The 20,180-nt window shown below is 36.9% G+C and overlaps 1 protein-coding gene across 6 annotated transcripts in view; it reads left to right on the plus strand.

The window, feature by feature from the left end:
* Nucleotides 1-20,180, plus strand: part of LOC149781218 (agrin-like) — a 454,787-nt gene that overhangs the window by 396,063 nt on the left and 38,544 nt on the right. For all 6 annotated transcript variants that reach the window (XM_089935296.1, XM_089935300.1, XM_089935297.1 and 3 more), the window contains 5 exons: nt 358-570; nt 7,744-7,883; nt 12,986-13,093; nt 13,985-14,119; nt 19,010-19,129. In XM_089935296.1, coding sequence (XP_089791422.1) covers nt 358-570; nt 7,744-7,883; nt 12,986-13,093; nt 13,985-14,119; nt 19,010-19,129 — 716 coding nt within the window. The remainder of the gene's footprint in view (nt 1-357; nt 571-7,743; nt 7,884-12,985; nt 13,094-13,984; nt 14,120-19,009; nt 19,130-20,180) is intronic.

Here is a 20,180-nt window from a genome sequence, read left to right on the forward strand (position 1 = left end):
TAAATGACACTGAACATTATTAAACATTGAACATAATATTCTTGTCACTTCATTTGAGAATTCAACCACCTCACTAATTCAGCATCAACCCAATAATGAAAAACATAGGGGCTTTTAAATAGCTGTGAATGACCTGCAGCTGCTCACTACATATCCTCAAACATTCAAATAAGTTAATTAAAAGTAGACGTTTATTTAATATCATTTGACTGTATATTGTTTTGAGGTTGATTGTGCGGGGTGGGGGGGGTGGGGGGGGGGGTGAGGAGGCCTAGATGGTTAGAACAGATTCTGATATTTTCCATCAATTTGTTTCCTTTAATGAAAGCATTAATAATTCACATCCTGAAATTTCAGGTTTGATATGGGTGAAGGGCCAGTCATAGCTCACCATCCACATGAAATCTCATTGGACAGTTACCATCATGTGATCATTAGGCTGCAAGGGCAAGATGGGATACTTATCCAGGATAACAGTGAACCAGTCAAAGTCAACCATGCCAGCCCATTCAAGGCGCTGGACCTCTCAGGAGCACTATATCTAGGACACATTCCTCAAAATCTATCATAGTAAGTGGTCCATACATCAATTATCAGTATTGAGAACAAATTCCTCTTGGTCAAAATATTTAGTTTTGTTCTCCCCATCAGTAAACATGCACAGTTGCACAGAAATTTCAACAATAAAATAAAAATACTGACATACCCATAGACTAAGGACTTGTGAGGGGTGCTAGTTTTCTTTAAAAAAGTTTGAAAATAAAAAATTTGAATGCATACCAAGAGTTCTCCCCATCTTTTTATTTTACAAGTTTCATAAGGACTAGTTTTTTTCAAAAATAATAACAATAATAATAATAATAATAATAATAAAAATGATAATAAAAATAATAATAATAAAAAATAATAATAATAATGATAATAACAACAATAATAACAATGACTTTATTTAAAGAAGAAGCTCATCAGGTCAGCTGAACTGTTAACACTGCTAGACAGATTGTGAGCATTGTTAACATATTGCCACATATACAGCAGGTTGTAATGGCCCCCATCCTTGTTCAGCGCCAGTTTGTGTGCATGGATGTCAATCAACTCCTTAATCCACAGATTGAACCAAGCTTGTCCCTCATCTTGTTACAACCTGCTGCATATCTAGGACAATCTGTTAACATCACTCACCATCCTATCTAGTGATGTTAACAGTCAATAGAGATTAAATCAATCTGCGGATGAAGTCCTTAGGTGTGGATGAAAGCTTCAAGTTATCTTTCTCTATTGTTTGTGTATGTAGTTGAAAAGTTTAAAACATTGTCAAATAAGTTAAATTAAGCCTTCACCAAAGTACTCTGAATTTCGTTTAGGTAAATATAACTTGTTATTTTAGATGGATCTTAGTTCATACACATGCACATTGCTAACAAATTTAAACTTACATTTTAAACTGATCAGGGCCAAACCATGTAATGATTTATAGACTGTTTTGAAACTGAGTCCTGAGACTGCTAAAATGGAGCCTGCTTTAGGGTTTTAAAAAGATTTCTTGACTGTATATCTAATTTAGCATCCAGAATAACTCTGGCCATTCTTTTTAGAAATTTCAGTAATCTTTCATATAACTAAAGACTAATAGGAGGTGGTTAACACAAAAAGAAAACAACTGAAATTATACAGCACCAACAAAAGAAAAATAAACAGACTTAAACCCTACCTCTTATGGAAAAAGATATGTTCCTCAGCTTCAGATAGATTCCAATGTAATAGTCCGAAGGGCACTAATTTAAAAATAAATGAAAAAATATTTTTCTTTTGAAAAACTAGTGCATTGGTAGTTTACAGTAATTAAGTGAATAAACATTTATGTGACTGCACTGACTTCATTACATCTGTGGCCTTATAAGACAGGTGGCCTTTCCAGAGGGGGACTAAATTTTTTGTGAGAAGTATATTAATGTACGTAGTAAGAAAGCTACATAGTTCAAAGCATTTGATATCTTCATTTAATATCTTTGTTTAAAAATAGCATTAATTATTAAAATAAAAGGTTGTTCTTGTTATAATAATAGACTTATTTCAACTGAATATACATTAACTGTTCTTATTCTTGGTGTAAGCATGATATGCAAGTGGGTATTGTTGTCATGCACATTGCAAAACCGTTCAAAAACGTTGTTAAATCTTGATACTTACATAATTCTTTTTCCATTTGCTTCATTTTCCCACTGCTACTGAATAACCTCCTTATCAATTACAATGTTTATTCAAGTCTTTTCAGCATTAAATTGTTCAACATGTCCCCCTCCCACCTCACCCGATGTCGTCAAGTAGAATAACTGACTTTCTTCTAAAATAATATGTCTCCGTTTACGTGATGACATGTTAATGTTTGGTATTTATTTATTTGAATGATGCTAACTGTATGTGATTTAATTATGCAGACAAAACTTTTATAAAGTGAACAAAAAGCCATTTTTATAAAGGAAGTGATAAATGTGTTGTCACATGATTTTTCAGACTTTGTCTGGAGCCCTGTTTTGTTCAGTTTCTCTGTGTGTGGGTGTGTTAATGCACAAAATCTATTTTTAGCCTATGCTGACCCAGTTATGATATTGACAGTTATGTCTGGTTGTAATCATCAAAGAGAAGAACTCGACAGATGTGTGAAACTCCAAACCCTATACAACATTGTTGAGTCCATTTCCTGTAAACGTTAGCTTTTATAGACAATAATATAATATTAATCTCACTGTTACATTTACTTTAGTTAACACTTCTTTCCGTAACAGAAACTTGACTTTGGGAGACATGTATCGATGATAGAGATAATCTGATTATTTACCTTCTATTACAATATGAAGTAATTACTGGTTCTGAATACGTTTGAAATAAAAAGTGGCCGATTGTGAGGGAACATTCCACATTTTTTTATTAATATTATGCCGGCTGCTGGTTGCGTTAGAGGAATGGACATCCTTGAGGGGTACTTTCGAACACAAACTTGTGCCAAGAGATTCTAGCTATAAGTGGATGGCCACTGGTCAGGGGGGCGTTAGAGAGGGACACAGTAGGAGACATGGATTCTTTCATGTAAAACTGGTCAGGGGGGCGTTAGAGAGGGACACAGTAGGAGACATGGATTCTTTCATGTAAAACTGGTCAGGGGGGCGTTAGAGAGGGACACAGTAGGAGACATGGATTCTTTCATGTAAAACTGGTCAGGGGGGCTGTTAGAGAGAGGGACACAGTAGGAGACATGGATTCTTTCATGTAAAACTGGTCAGGGGGGCTGTTAGAGAGAGGGACACAGTAGGAGACATGGATTCTTTCATGTAAAACTGGTCAGGGGGGCTGTTAGAGAGAGGGACACAGTAGGAGACATGGATTCTTTCATGTAAAACTGGTCAGGGGGGCTGTTAGAGAGAGGGACTACTGTACTTTGACACAGTAGGAGACATGGATTCTTTCATGTAAAACTGGTCAGGGGGGCTGTTAGAGAGAGGGACACAGTAGGAGACATGGATTCTTTCATGTAAAACTGGTCAGGGGGGCTGTTAGAGAGAGGGACACAGTAGGAGACATGGATTCTTTCATGTAAAACTGGTCAGGGGGGCTGTTAGAGAGAGGGACACAGTAGGAGACATGGATTCTTTCATGTAAAACTGGTCAGGGGGGCTGTTAGAGAGAGGGACACAGTAGGAGACATGGATTCTTTCATGTAAAACTGGTCAGGGGGGCTGTTAGAGAGAGGGACACAGTAGGAGACATGGATTCTTTCATGTAAAACTGGTCAGGGGGGCTGTTAGAGAGAGGGACACAGTAGGAGACATGGATTCTTTCATGTAAAACTGGTCAGGGGGGCTGTTAGAGAGAGGGACACAGTAGGAGACATGGATTCTTTCATGTAAAACTGGTCAGGGGGGTTGTTAGAGAGAGGGACACAGTAGGAGACATGGATTCTTTCATGTAAAACTGGTCAGGGGGGCGTTAGAGAGAGGGACACAGTAGGAGACATGGATTCTTTCATGTAAAACTGGTCAGGGGGGCTGTTAGAGAGAGGGACTACTGTACTTTGACACAGTAGGAGACATGGATTCTTTCATGTAAAACTGGTCAGGGGGGCGTTAGAGAGAGGGACACAGTAGGAGACATGGATTCTTTCATGTAAAACTGGTCAGGGGGGCTGTTAGAGAGAGGGACTACTGTACTTTGACACAGTAGGAGACATGGATTCTTTCATGTAAAACTGGTCAGGGGGGCTGTTAGAGAGAGGGACTACTGTACTTTGACACAGTAGGAGACATGGATTCTTTCATGTAAAACTGGTCAGGGGGGCTGTTAGAGAGAGGGACACAGTAGGAGACATGGATTCTTTCATGTAAAACTGGTCAGGGGGGCTGTTAGAGAGAGGGACACAGTAGGAGACATGGATTCTTTCATGTAAAACTGGTCAGGGGGGCTGTTAGAGAGAGGGACACAGTAGGAGACATGGATTCTTTCATGTAAAACTGGTCAGGGGGGCTGTTAGAGAGAGGGACACAGTAGGAGACATGGATTCTTTCATGTAAAACTGGTCAGGGGGGCTGTTAGAGAGAGGGACACAGTAGGAGACATGGATTCTTTCATGTAAAACTGGTCAGGGGGGCTGTTAGAGAGAGGGACACAGTAGGAGACATGGATTCTTTCATGTAAAACTGGTCAGGGGGGCTGTTAGAGAGAGGGACACAGTAGGAGACATGGATTCTTTCATGTAAAACTGGTCAGGGGGGCTGTTAGAGAGAGGGACACAGTAGGAGACATGGATTCTTTCATGTAAAACTGGTCAGGGGGGTTGTTAGAGAGAGGGACACAGTAGGAGACATGGATTCTTTCATGTAAAACTGGTCAGGGGGGCTGTTAGAGAGAGGGACACAGTAGGAGACATGGATTCTTTCATGTAAAACTGGTCAGGGGGGCTGTTAGAGAGAGGGACACAGTAGGAGACATGGATTCTTTCATGTAAAACTGGTCAGGGGGGTTGTTAGAGAGAGGGACACAGTAGGAGACATGGATTCTTTCATGTAAAACTGGTCAGGGGGGCGTTAGAGAGAGGGACACAGTAGGAGACATGGATTCTTTCATGTAAAACTGGTCAGGGGGGCTGTTAGAGAGAGGGACTACTGTACTTTGACACAGTAGGAGACATGGATTCTTTCATGTAAAACTGGTCAGGGGGGCGTTAGAGAGAGGGACACAGTAGGAGACATGGATTCTTTCATGTAAAACTGGTCAGGGGGGCTGTTAGAGAGAGGGACTACTGTACTTTGACACAGTAGGAGACATGGATTCTTTCATGTAAAACTGGTCAGGGGGGCTGTTAGAGAGAGGGACTACTGTACTTTGACACAGTAGGAGACATGGATTCTTTCATGTAAAACTGGTCAGGGGGGCTGTTAGAGAGAGGGACACAGTAGGAGACATGGATTCTTTCATGTAAAACTGGTCAGGGGGGCTGTTAGAGAGAGGGACACAGTAGGAGACATGGATTCTTTCATGTAAAACTGGTCAGGGGGGCTGTTAGAGAGAGGGACACAGTAGGAGACATGGATTCTTTCATGTAAAACTGGTCAGGGGGGCTGTTAGAGAGAGGGACACAGTAGGAGACATGGATTCTTTCATGTAAAACTGGTCAGGGGGGCTGTTAGAGAGAGGGACACAGTAGGAGACATGGATTCTTTCATGTAAAACTGGTCAGGGGGGCTGTTAGAGAGAGGGACACAGTAGGAGACATGGATTCTTTCATGTAAAACTGGTCAGGGGGGCTGTTAGAGAGAGGGACACAGTAGGAGACATGGATTCTTTCATGTAAAACTGGTCAGGGGGGCTGTTAGAGAGAGGGACACAGTAGGAGACATGGATTCTTTCATGTAAAACTGGTCAGGGGGGCTGTTAGAGAGAGGGACACAGTAGGAGACATGGATTCTTTCATGTAAAACTGGTCAGGGGGGCTGTTAGAGAGAGGGACACAGTAGGAGACATGGATTCTTTCATGTAAAACTGGTCAGGGGGGCTGTTAGAGAGAGGGACACAGTAGGAGACATGGATTCTTTCATGTAAAACTGGTCAGGGGGGCTGTTAGAGAGAGGGACACAGTAGGAGACATGGATTCTTTCATGTAAAACTGGTCAGGGGGGTTGTTAGAGAGAGGGACTACTGTACTTTGACACAGTAGGAGACATGGATTCTTTCATGTAAAACTGGTCAAGGGGGCTGTTAGAGAGAGGGACTACTGTACTTTGACACAGTAGGAGACATGGATTCTTTCATGTAAAACTGGTCCAAGGTTTATGATGGAAATAGCAAGACACATTAGTAGACATGTAAAATTGGTCCTTGGTTCATGGCAAAAATGTTCTAAGCTGCAATGTAAGTCACGAAACAGTACACACATCATGTAAGGAAAATCTACAGTCAAACAGTGGAGCTTAATTGGCCTGTACTGACCAGATATAGTGGTCATCATGGATTGTCCTCATCATGGCTCATAGTGGTTTTATTTACAGTAATATAATTATGTAATAGTGGGTATCCACTACATCGCATGGAACTTACATGTCAGCTGAGGTATGGTACACAGTGCAATGCTGTTGTTAGGTTGAATCACAGTGTGATGAAATAAAGAGTCATCAACTAAAATGCATTGTGAGAGATGACAGATACATTTCCAAGAAGCCTGAACCTGTCTATGTGTTTCTATGAGAAAGAGAGATTCTGATTTTAAACTAAGCAAACTGAAAAAGAAATAACACATAAACTTTAAAAAATACAAGAAATGCTGTGATTGAGTTCTTCATTCCCTCAGTATTATTGTGTATTAGATTTTAATATAATGATGTTACTTGAAAAATTGCTAATTCTTGCCTTAACATCAGAATCAATCTTATTTATTTTTTCACTGGGGTTGGATTTATTAATTCAAATTATTATTCACTGGAATAGCAAAGTGCTTAATAAAGTTCTTGGACAAGAACATTAATTTGGAATTATAGTGAATTCAGACAAGGACATTTTGGATTATATTATTGTGATGCATAAAATGACTGTTAACACATCACCACAATAATTGTGACTTGTACCTTAGCATATTTGAGACTATAGGCACATCAACACATTCAGTATTGGACTATTTCTGAACACTACTGGAATTAAGTTGGAACTTAATACATTTGGACTTTTTATAGAACTTTTAGAACTTTTTTGTAAATTTTCATTTTGTATCCAATTGAAGTAAACTTTTTGTTGAATGGTACAAAACTTGTTGGTTTTCGCTCTTATCTGTTATTTAGTTTAAGACCATAGAGTCTGATATGGATTAATCGAAGTAATTAAGTTTTTTTTTGCAGCATATATATATATATATATATATATATATATATATATATATATATATATATATATATATATATATATATATATATATAATCACTTAAAAGGCAAGTTCAATTACAAATTGCACAGACCCAGATCTATCATTACATAATGCACTGGGAAACCTGGGTGTTTGCAGTTTGCCAGAAGCAGTCAGTAGAACAGACAACAGATGACTCTTATCTACTGGTTGATATTATTTGCTGTTGGGCTTGACTTTTATACCATAGGTCAGTGTCAGAACTACATAATTATATTTTAGTAATCAATAGTGTTGTACATAGATTTTGTTGTACAGTTGATATAAAATAAATGAAAGTTAAACTTGACTTTGAACAGTGTTCTAGAGAAGGTTGGAGTGAACTTGGGATTTGTGGGATGTATCCAGAGTCTGGCAGCTGGTCGGACAGAACTGGCCAAGATTTACAACATGGAATATCCCAACATTTACACAGACATTAAAGATGGCATTCACATCAGTAAGTTTTAACATTTATATGTACATTAAAATTTTCATACACATCAGTGTTTTTTTATTTTCTTAAGTAACAATGCTGACACAGCTATAAACAAATCATTCTTAAATAATACGGATGGTTTTTTACCTTCTACTAGTCACATGATCAGTCACATGATCAGTGATGTAAAAATAAAGAGCCCACATAGTTTAAAAGGTTGCAAGTTTTAAGAAAGAATTTAATCCTGCAATTATCAATATTTGGTTTTAGTAGTCTGGATTTATGTTTGGGATTTTTTTAGTGGCAAATTGAACATTATTTACTATTAATGTTTTCCCTAGACTGGAACAGACTGATAACAAAACAGTTGTAAACAGTAATCACTAATCAAAACTACATGTAGATTATTCACTGCCTGGCACACCAGTAAAGTATTATTACTTACCTGACTCCAGTAACATCACCTGTTGTTGATTGGAAGAAAGCTGGGATTGAGTGTTGTCAGTACTTTTCCTTTCATTTTTATTTACATACATTCTCTGATTGCATTAATGTTAGGAAAATGAACTTGCATCCCTGCTGATTGCAGCCCTACTGAAAAGAAGAAAATTGTGTCTTTTCATATGTATGTCTTACTGACCAAGAGAAGAAATGCATACCCATTACATCCCAATTACCGTTGTTCAGTTTTGAGCTTTTACTCATCGTTATTGCAAGAAATCCTTGAATATGTTAGTGTTTTAAGACATCTATCCAGAACGCTAGTAGTACAGTGTTATTATTTTCTAATTTTAACTAACATTCATATGAAGTATTTTGCATTTGAGAACTTCATTTATTTTGAGAATTTCCTCCAAAATGGTCTTTTTATGTTAGTTGTTGGGTCTTTATTTCTTTCTTACTGCTTGTATATTTTCATTTATTTAAATAACAAATCATGTTTTTATTGTGATAGGCTGCTATTTTCCACATATTTATCAATTTCTTGTCACGTTAGTCAAACAGTTGTGCCAACGAAATGCAGCAAGTGCTACAAGAAATGTAAACCTAATGAAGGTACATGTACATTTAATACATGTTGAGCTTGCATGGAGTTTTCACCATCCTCAGCCTGAAGTGTTTAGTGGTCAGAAAGTGAAGTGGTCAGAAAACGAAGTGGTCAGTGGTCAGAAAATGAAGTGGTCAGAAAATGAAGTTGGTCAGAAAATGTCATGGTCAGAAAATGTCATGTCCAATGTGTTGTGGTAAAGCATCAAGAGCTAGGAGAGATTTTTATGTCTCAGATTGCGTGTGAAAACTGCAATGAATATATCCAGCAAATCTGACAAAGAAAGAGTTGCATAGTTACCATACCTGCATTCATCCCATATGCTATTAAGAGTTGCAGATGAGTCACCTGGTACAGGAAGAAGTGATACATATGCTGGCCCTTGTCCATCCCACCTGTAAGGTTTGTGTGTAACATTCTGGCAGCATGCTCCATATTGGACCTTCCATTGTATGTCATTGTTTGATTTGTGGAAAAATCATTGCAGCGATCTTGCATTGGTTTCTAGAGCAGATTTATCTGCCATTTCAGCAGTCTTCAGTGAGGACAGATACTTGTCCTTCCTTGTAATCATTCAAGCAGCATTACTCCTTGGCCCTCCATACAAAAGCCTTCAGGCTGTAGATAATATTTGACAGTAGGAGAAGGTTCAGAGGCAAGCAGCATTACTCCTTGGCCTTCCATACAAAAGTCTTCAGGCTGTAGATAATATTTGACAGTAGGAGAAGGTTCAGAGGCAAGCAGCCAAGAAGTTGAACCTCCATCTGTCATTGTATGCATCAGTGTTATAACTAATGCATCAGTGTTATAACTAAATCAGTCTTGTCCTCAGTGGAGGATGATTGTTGACCAGGAGATAAGAGCCTGAATACTGTCCTACAACAACAACAATTTCAGCCTCAAATTAAATTTAATATGGCAGCAGGCCTATCATTTAAGAAGGCAGTTTAAAAATGGAATAATAAATAAATTGTCTATTTCTCAAAACCCACCAATAACTGCTGCTGACTCATCACCCCAACTGGTCAAAGACATCCAGCTTGTCGTAGAAGAATCCTTCATTTTTTACCAGAATTTAATGAAACTATTTTTGCAAAATGATCCAGTTCCATTCACAGGGGCTTCAGATGCCTTGACCTTCATCTTCCCCTTTCATGTTGGATGCATATTCAGATTTGGGGATAGCCAAAATGCTGAAGAAGGAGATCTGGTTGTTACTAGACAAGTGGTAAATGGAGATAGGGTTTGTAAACGGAACTCTGGATTTTCAATCCAGGCTCTTTTTAGTGCCCCAAATCAATAAAAATAGATCCATGGACCAAAGTTCAAAATGGAAATGGTAGAGTCAATCAGGTGTTTTATAAAGAGACACACATGTGGTCAGTCTAGACCTATCCAACACATATTTCACTTCCATATTTGCCACAAGCCTCTATTCATTTGCCTTCATGCAGATATTTTCTTTTTTAGTTTCTGTTTTTCTTCACATTGATTAAATCAATATAATACACACTTATGATTTAAACATGAAAGCTGGTTTTAATGATAAAAGTAGAGCACTACAAATACTTGGTTAGATATGCCATTCACTTGAATGCTTAGCCATTCACATACCTGCACATGGAAATTAATATGGAATAGAAACAAAGTGAAATGATAAACCAACAAGAGGTAATTAAATAATTTTAATATATTTACAGTTGATCTAAGTCATTATTCTGCTTTAGTAACAGTACCACTGACCACAAACTCTCTCTCTCTCACTCTCTAGTCAGTTTGACTTTAAAGCTCTCTGTCTGTCTCTGTCTGTTTGTCTGTATGTCTCTCTCTCTCTCTCTCTCTCTCTCTCTCTCTCTCTCTCTCTCTCTCTCATCCTTCAGTTGGTTTTACTGAACTTTTACCATCATTCATAAGTCCAGAGACATTGTGGTATGACACAAACAAAAATCCTCTACATTTGTCATTACATGGATTTTAGCCAGTATCTTGCTATGATGGTCGAGAGAGATAGGTCTTTGGACATTTCCATATTTAATTAATGCTAATCGATTTTTAGAACATTATAGTATGGTTAAGAAACAGCAACAACAACAACAATAAAACATTCAATACATCACAATATGTGTACCATGTAACCAAGAAATATACTGTATAATGTGACACGGTTTGCAACTTTGTATCACTGATAAACGCTGTAGAAAAATCCCAAGGAAAGTGCACATATATCATTATGACACACCATATTTTTGCAGGTTACTTGGTGTAATTTCAATTTCAAAGTTTTAATCCAGTCCAAATTCCTTTTCTCTCTCCACATATGATGCGTAATTTGTCCATTATGCATGAGAGGGGAGGGGGAACAGAAATCAGAAAGGTTTGTGATAAAAATGTGCACCATATTAAATTCATTTAGAAAACAGGGATTATTGATATTTTTTATCATTATTTTCTTATGTCACTAAAGATTAATATGTGGAAATTGAATATTGATCCAGAATCAACTGCAGACATTCGCTAGAATGTTGTTTATATATGCATATTATTGCACCATGGGCAGATCATAATTTGACATACCAATAGTATGGGTATATCAAATTGCTTTATACCAACACTTTAAATGCCATGTTATTTTTAATGTGTGTGTGTATATATATATATATATATATATATATATATATATATATATATATATACACACACACACACCTATTTGCTGGACATGGCTGACAGTTGAGCTCAAATGAACATTTGCTGATCAAGTGAAACTTTCCATTTTAAGCATTTTGCAGATACAGTAGTAAATCTCCTTGTTGTAACTTTTAATCTTTTTAGTCTTTTAATTTTTAAAGGCGGCAAGTTCACTGGAATACATAGTGTTGCTGTATGACTTTCTTAAGGTTTTCTGAAGAAGAAAAAAACATTCTTGTCAATAAATAGTTCAAGATAAGACTTGTGAATCACAAAAGGATAAAAGCAATGAAAATGTGCAGCAAAAGGAAGTCTGGAAACACATTTTCCAGTGCATTTCATAATTAAGTATAACAGTGGTTTTTTTGTGGTATCTTTTTTTTATATCTCATTTCAATGTTTTGCTATGATACTGCATAATTATCTGGCTGCCAGTTAATTTTCATGTGTAATCACATATATAGTCTATCCATATAATGGGCTATTAATTAATTAAAAGTCAATGTTAACTTATTTGCCCATTGTGCCTCGTTAATGCAAATTAAGTTTGTATTTTATGTCCAGATGCATATATTGATGTTCAAAGAGTACATAATTGTGCAGTTCTATTGTTATGTCTCTTATTTTCATACTACTCTGTTATGTATATTTAATTTGAATTGTATGCTTGACCTTGGTATGTACCAGTAATTGAGGATAGAGGTCTTCATGTTTGTCTTTTTAATAAGATATAAATACGTTGTTTACTTGAGTTGCACTTCAAGACCCAGTCTTGATTATGACCTCAAAGATTCTAGAAATTAATTTGTTTATAGCTTGGGTTAATTTTCCACTAAGATGATGGAGTTTTCTCAGAAAAATTTACTGCCATATAGGTCAAGTGGGGATGTATATAAGGTGGTTTACATCACTAATATTAATTCTTATCTTAACATCAATCTTGTGGAATCCAATTTAGTCGTATTCAGTTGCAATTTGAGAGGAAATATATATTTATATTATTCCTTGGAGTTACAAAGTGCTCTATGACTGTTCAGACTAAAATCACTGTTATGGATTTATTCAAGGACATTCTGGATTATATTATTGTGATACATCAAGATTGTTGGCACATCAGCCCACCCAAGACTATTGACACATCAATACATCCAGTACTGGAATTCATATAGAGCACTAGAACTTTTAGACTTGTGATAGAAGTTTTAGGATTATTTGGAAGTTCCTTTTCAATTTTCAATTGGATTTTTCAAGGAAATAAATTATTTGTTAAATATTTTAAAACTTGTTGGTGTTTCTTTTTTCTGTTACTTAGTTTAATTTAATTTGTTGTAGCAACTCTCACTGTCGGATTTCAATTCTTGTTATTTATTTATTGTTTTTACTCCAGCCCCATGCGGGAGGAATCCATGTCAGAGTATTCCATGTGCCAATGGAGGGACATGCATCATGAAGGAGGCAGACTTGTTTGAGTGTACATGTCCTAAAGGATACACCGGTCAGTTTTGTCTTGAACTATGTAATGTATAATCTATCTCAGATTGAAGTAGGTGAAAGCATGGTCAGCAGATTAAAGCAAGAATTCAATATAATTTTATATTAACCTGATCATCATACCCATAACTCTTCACAAAGCTATATATATATTTGTACTGGACTCGATTTATACCCAATTTGCAGTTTAAAATAAGGGCTGTTCCAGTATATTATACAGATCTAGAAGTAATATTTGGACAAAAATCTTCATGCTGGCAATAGAGATTAAAGCTGAGAAATTTCTTGAGAATTTGGGAATCAGCATTCTTACATAATAAAGCAGTTATAGATTTATTTTGTAAAACAGGTACCAAGTCACCCAAATCTGAAAGTCTATACTTGCAATATTGTGGGTTCGAGTCCTGGGCATGGCCAATAGGGGTATGTGACAGAAAGCTTGCCAATAGCTTCCCATGGGTCATTGATGCTTTCCAGGGATTTCCCAAGTTCTTATTCAACCAATTATACTGGCCACCTTGTATAGCTTATCTTTATTGAGAAATGACATTATACCCCAAAAAACAACAGCAATATTGGTGCCTGTTATAGAAGGAAGATGAATTATAAATGCACTCTTCAGGACTATGTGTTGAAACTTGTTTAAACTTGTGATTAATCTTTGCCTTTTTGTTACGACCATCATTACCTAGATGTTAGCATTAAATCACTTGAAACAAGCATGTGTAATGCAAATCTTTGTTCAGGTGGCATGTAAAGTTACAATGTTTAAAAATGTCTCTTTGTACAAAATTACATTCTGAAATTTCAGGTGAATATTGACCGGATTATATATGATAAATCCATTGTTCACACTCTGCTAATCATTCTAATGACATTTCTTTCCATATTTTAGGAGGAACCTGTGAAACTGCCCTAGATGTCTGTACCAACAATCCATGCCACCATGGTGCCACCTGTAGTGTGACTGGTGAAGGGGAGGTAATCTGCTACTGTCCAGATGGAAGAGAAGGGCAGTACTGTGAATATGGTAAGATCAAGTTTTGTAATGATATTTTAAAGTTTACATTTCATGACATCATTTACAAAACAGTTATCTGTAGCAATCACAACCTTGATAGCTAAGAGGTTTGGGATGGTCTTTGACATGAAGAAAATAAGAGAATCAAGAAGAAAGCACAAGCCTTAGACTGGAGACCATTTACATGCAAACCACACACCTTAGACTGGAGACCATTCACACACAAACCACAAGCCTTAGACTGGAGACCATTCACACACAAACCACAAGCATTAGACTGGAGACCATTCACACACAAACCACAAGCCTTAGACTGGAGACCATTCACACACAAGCCACAAGCCTTAGACTGGAGACCATTCACACACAAACCACAAGCCTTAGACTGTAGACCATTCACATGCAAACCACAAGCCTTAGACTGGAGACCATTCACATGCAAACCACAAGCCTTAGACTGGAGACCATTCACATGCAAACCACAAGCCTTAGACTGGAGACCATTCACACACAAACCACAAGCCTTAGACTGGAGATCATTTACATGCAAACCCAAACCTCAGACTGGAGACCATTCACATGCAAACCACAAGACTTAGACTGGAGACCATTCACACACAAACCACAAGCCTTAGACTGGAGATCATTCACACACAAACCACAAGCCTTAGACTGGAGACCATTCACACACAAACCAAAAGCATTAGACTGGAGATCATTTACATGCAAACCACAAGCCTTATACTGGAGACCATTCACACACAAACCACAAGCCTTAGACTGGAGACCATCCACATGCAAACCACAAGCCTTAGACTGGAGATCATTCACATGCAAACCAAAAGCATTAGATTGGAGACCATTCACACACAAACCACAAGCATTAGACTGGAGACCATTCACACACAAACCACAAGCATTAGACTGGAGACCATTCACATGCAAACCACAGGCTTTACTGGTGACCATTCATATGCAAACAACAAACCTTAAACTGGAGACCATTCACACACAAACCACAAGTCTTAGACTGGAGACCATTCACACACAAACCACAAGCTTTTGACTTGAGACCATGCACATGCAAACCACAAGTCTTAGACTGGAGACCATTCACACACAAACCACAAGCTTTAGACTCAAGACCATGCACATGCAAACCACAAGTCTTAGACTGGAGACCATTCACACACAAACCACAAGCCTTAGACTGGAGATCATTCAAATGCAAACCAAAAGCTTATACTGGAGATCATTCACACACAAACCACAAGCCTTAGACTGGAGACCATTCACATGCAAACCACAAGTCTTAGACTGGAGACCATTCACACACAAACCACATGTCTTAGACTGGAGACCATTCACACACAAAGCACAAGCCTTAGACTGGAGATCATTCAAATGCAAACCAAAAGCCTTAGACTGCAGACCATCCACACACCAACCACAAGTATTAGACTGGAGACCATTCACATGCAAACCACAAGTCTTAGACTGGAGACCATCCACATGCAAACCACAAGTATTAGACTGGAGACCATTCACATGCAAACCACAAGTCTTAGACTGGAGACCATCCACATGCAAACCACAAGCCTTAGACTGGAGACCATTCACACACAAACAACAAGCCTTACTGGAGACCATGCACATTCAAACCACAAGCTTTAGCTGGAAACCATTTGGAGGCCATTCACATATAAACCACATGCCTTTGACTGGAGACCAATTACATGCAACAAAATGTGGCTTGAACATGCATTGAATAACATGTAAACAATATGATATCTAGGCCCTATGAGCGAACTTGTATTTATGATGTAAGTTGGGAGTAATCATTTTTGTCATACTGGTATTTTGAAACTATAGTAGCAAACGTGGTCCAAACAAAGTATTATATCTTTGCCTTATACCAGTTATCTTTAGTGCTCGAACCAACTTTAAATTACTATTTGTATGAATTATTTGAAAATTAAGTTTTTGTATGTCCACCATTTTGTGGAGCATATTATGCATTAGCCCTTCTTTCTTGTAGCATTTCCACTTCTCTTTGATAAGGTCAAGTCTACAGTATCTATCCTTGTCAAACTTGTAGGATTTCCACTTCTATCTGATAAGGTCAATTCTACATTATCTATCCTTGTCAAACTTGTAGGATTTCCACTTCTATCTGATAAGGTCAATTCTACATTATCTATCCTTGTCAAACTTGTAGGATTTCCACTTCTATCTGATAAGGTCAATTCTACATTATCTATCCTTGTCAAACTTGTAGCATTTCCACTTCTATCTGATAAGGTCAAGTCAGCAGTATCTATCCTTGTCAAACTTGTAGCATTTCCACTTCTATCTGATAAGGTCAAGTCAGCAGTATCTATCCTTGTCAAACTTGTAGGATTTCCACTTCTATCTGATAAGGTCAAGTCTACATTATCTATCCTTGTCAAACTTGTAGCATTTCCACTTCTATCTGATAACGTCAAGTCTACATTATCTATCCTTGTCAAACTTGTAGCATTTCCACTTCTATCTGATAAGGTCAAGTCTACATTATCTATCCTTGTCAAACTTGTAGCATTTCCACTTCTATCTGATAACGTCAAGTCTACATTATCTATCCTTGTCAAACTTGTAGCATTTCCACTTCTATCTGATAAGGTCAAGTCAGCAGTATCTATCCTTGTCAAACTTGTAGCATTTCCACTTCTATCTGATAAGGTCAAGTCTACAGTATCTATCCTTGTCAAACTTGTAGCATTTCCACTTCTATCTGATAAGGTCAAATCAACAGTATCTATCCTTGTCAAACTTGTAGCATTTCCACTTCTATCTGATAAGGTCAAGTCAACAGTATCTATCCTTGTCAGACTTGTAGCATTTCCACTTCTATCTGATAACATCAAGTCTACAGTATCTATCCTTTTCAAACTTGTAGCATTTCCACTTCTATCTGATAATGTCAAGTCTACAGTATCTATCCTTGTCAAACTTTATGTCATAAGTTCAAGGCAGATTGGAAAATGTTTCATTCTCCCTGCAAAACAAACATGATGCCTGTTCATTTAAGAAAAGAAACATAGTGAACACAATCTCTTATTTAAAAGAAATACTCCAGGGTGTTGTTTAGGATACCAACATCTTTGTTGTCCTTATACATGCCAGCAAACAATGGTTTGATGATGCTTCCAGAGATGTCAAAAGCAAAATGCAGAACCAGCAAAAATAAATGTTTCCAAATATTTGCAAAATTCTGTATTCCCAAATCACCGTCATGGTTCTCACAACCTCAAAAATATTATTCTACCATTCAAATCTGTGACATCTTTTACAAATCTTCTAATTTTTCAGAACAGATTCAATGAAATCAGAGACATATTTTGTACAGTCATTTTTGAAAGATGGCAACAAGGTCGCAAGACCCTTAGCAACATTTTGGGTTGGTTACTTGGCAAAACCTCCATTTTTAATGCTGCCAAACATGCAGCTTTTACTATCATACTGAAAGTTTTGAAGAACATTCAGACCTAACAAAAAACAAATGTGTCATCCCTTTGCATTTCTTTTCCACACTGAAGCCTTGAAAATTTAGAAACTTGACAACCTGTTAAGATCATTAATGTTACAGAGACATCACTTGCTCATGTAATCTGGAAAATATATTCTGTACTGTTGGCTGCCTAGTCATATTCATATTGGCAAGGAAATGGCAGATCAAGCTACCCTGCAGACACCCATTTTCAAATTGAAGATTCCAAACACTGGCTTAAAATATTACATAAATCAGCATGATATTGATGCATACCAAAATCTGTGAATGAAATCTCCATGAACAAGCATGCATAGCAAATTCTGTGAATGAAAACTCCATGAACAAGCATGCATAACAAAATCTGTGAATGAAAACTCCATGAACAAGCATGCATAGCAAAATCTGTGAATGAAAACTCCATGAACAAGCATGCATAGCAAAATCTGTGAATGAAAACTCCATGAACAAGCATGCACAGCAAAATCTGTGAATGAAAACTCCATGAACAAGCTTAATAAGATGAAATCCATCATGGCTCCCTCATATAAAACAAATCACAGAGGTAAGGTGGTTGTGTACTAATTGTGAATAGGGCATGCCTATCTGACTTGTGCATATCACTTGAAGGGTGAACCTCAACCAGAGTACATATCCTGCCATGCATATCTCATAGCTATGGGATAGGCCTTTCAAATTTTGTGTCAACAGGTTGTAGGTCAGGGTCATTGTAACTCAAAGAAAAATAGTTCTTGCATAATAATTTTTTTCTTCTAAAGTAAGTCTCTTGACAAACTCTGTGGATGGCTGGCTTGCACTTTTCTAATAAGAAACCTGTAGGTTTTCAGGTTTGAAGGACATAGTTCAAGGTCATGGCAAGTCTGATAATAACATAATGGTTTCTGCACAATACATTTAGTCCAAAGATGCATACCTTGACCAAAGAATCAGGCCATTGAGAAGTGTTGGTCAATAACGTACAGAGTCAACCGTATCCTCTGCTACGGTCTGCATGGAGGTCTGTTAAACACATATTGGAATTATTGTCTATTTCTTGGTTCTCCTATTCAGTTTGTGACTGACTGCATTAAAACGTTTGTTCTGAACTCTTTCTAACACATATCAGTTTTCTCAAAATTTGACTTTAGGTGTGGATAATCCAGTTAGTGGTGATAATCCAATTAGTACATAATGCAAACCAGAAACTATTCTTGATTAACTGCTTACTAATTATTAGAGCATGATTCAGAGGTGCAAATGTCATTTAGCAGATCTAATTATTAATTTAAAATGGTTTTAAGATAATTAGAAGTTTTACCAAAAAGGATTCTATTATATAAAATAAATGTATCTTTTTTATTTATTTTCAGAAAAGCTAGAACGAGTGATTGTTCCCTATTTTAAAGGTGACTCATTTATGGTTCTACCAATGGAAAAGGTGGCTAAACAAATGTCCATAGAGGTCTGGTTCCTGACTTTACAGCCTAATGGTATGTTACTTGCATAGCAATGTAGGATTGACTTTCGTAAATGAAGGATGTAATATGTTGTATTCCTACAACTTGATAATGCTGTATAAACTCTTGCAATAAACTTGTATAAGATGCATTTGGAAAACAAGATGCCTAAATTACAGCAAAATATGTAAAATCAGTATGATATGAAGTGTATTGATTTTGTATGCCTAGTGAGATGATCAGCTGACTTATTACATAAGTCATAAGATTGATATTGCAAAGGAAGAAAAGAGATAATAATATCTGTCCATTGTTTCATTACTACATGATTATACAGGCAGTCAAAGATAACATTGTATCATGGTTTTACACTGATTTGCATGAACCAAATATTCAAGACTTCTTAATTCAGTTTTTAAAACAAAGATCTACTATAGTCATTTACACTTATTTTTAAGTAAGTAAATACAGAATTCTGTTAAAGCTGACACTGAAAAGAACACTTTTATTTGGTAATATTAATCTTCAAAAACTGTAATTTAAAGTTTAACATTGAAGTCAAGCCAACCATCCAAGATGAATGAAATGTTCATTGTTTTTGAGTTCTTTAGTAATCCATAAATATTCTGTTAAGATCATTAATCCTTCCTAAATTACTACTGATTACACATAGTATAATCTATTGACATGGTGTAGGCCATTGTCTCTTGAATTAAAGTGTCTTACTTGCTGCATATGCCTGTTCATAATCTTGTGATGACAGGAAGTCTGCACTGTAAATATGCTACATTAGATGCAAGGTGTGAATAAACAAAATGAATAAGTTTTTGCTTTGGAATTCTTTGGGGGATAATTTTGTGTACACTGGACATCTCCCTGAGTGACAGGAGGGACAGGGCACAACATTCTTATTGGGAGGAGAATCCTCCCAGTTGCAAAGTTCACATGTATGATTTTATTTACAATGAAATGTTCATGCATGGCTGTTCTGACAACGTGAACTTTACTGATATTGACAATGAGATGTTCATGCGTGGCAGTTTTAACAACTTGGACTTCACTGATATTGACAATGAGATGTTCA

Source organism: Sinohyriopsis cumingii, chromosome 15 (genome assembly GCF_028554795.1).
Source record: "Sinohyriopsis cumingii isolate HCF-2022 chromosome 15, ASM2855479v2, whole genome shotgun sequence".
In the NCBI taxonomy this organism is placed as follows: Eukaryota; Metazoa; Mollusca; class Bivalvia; order Unionida; family Unionidae; genus Sinohyriopsis; species Sinohyriopsis cumingii.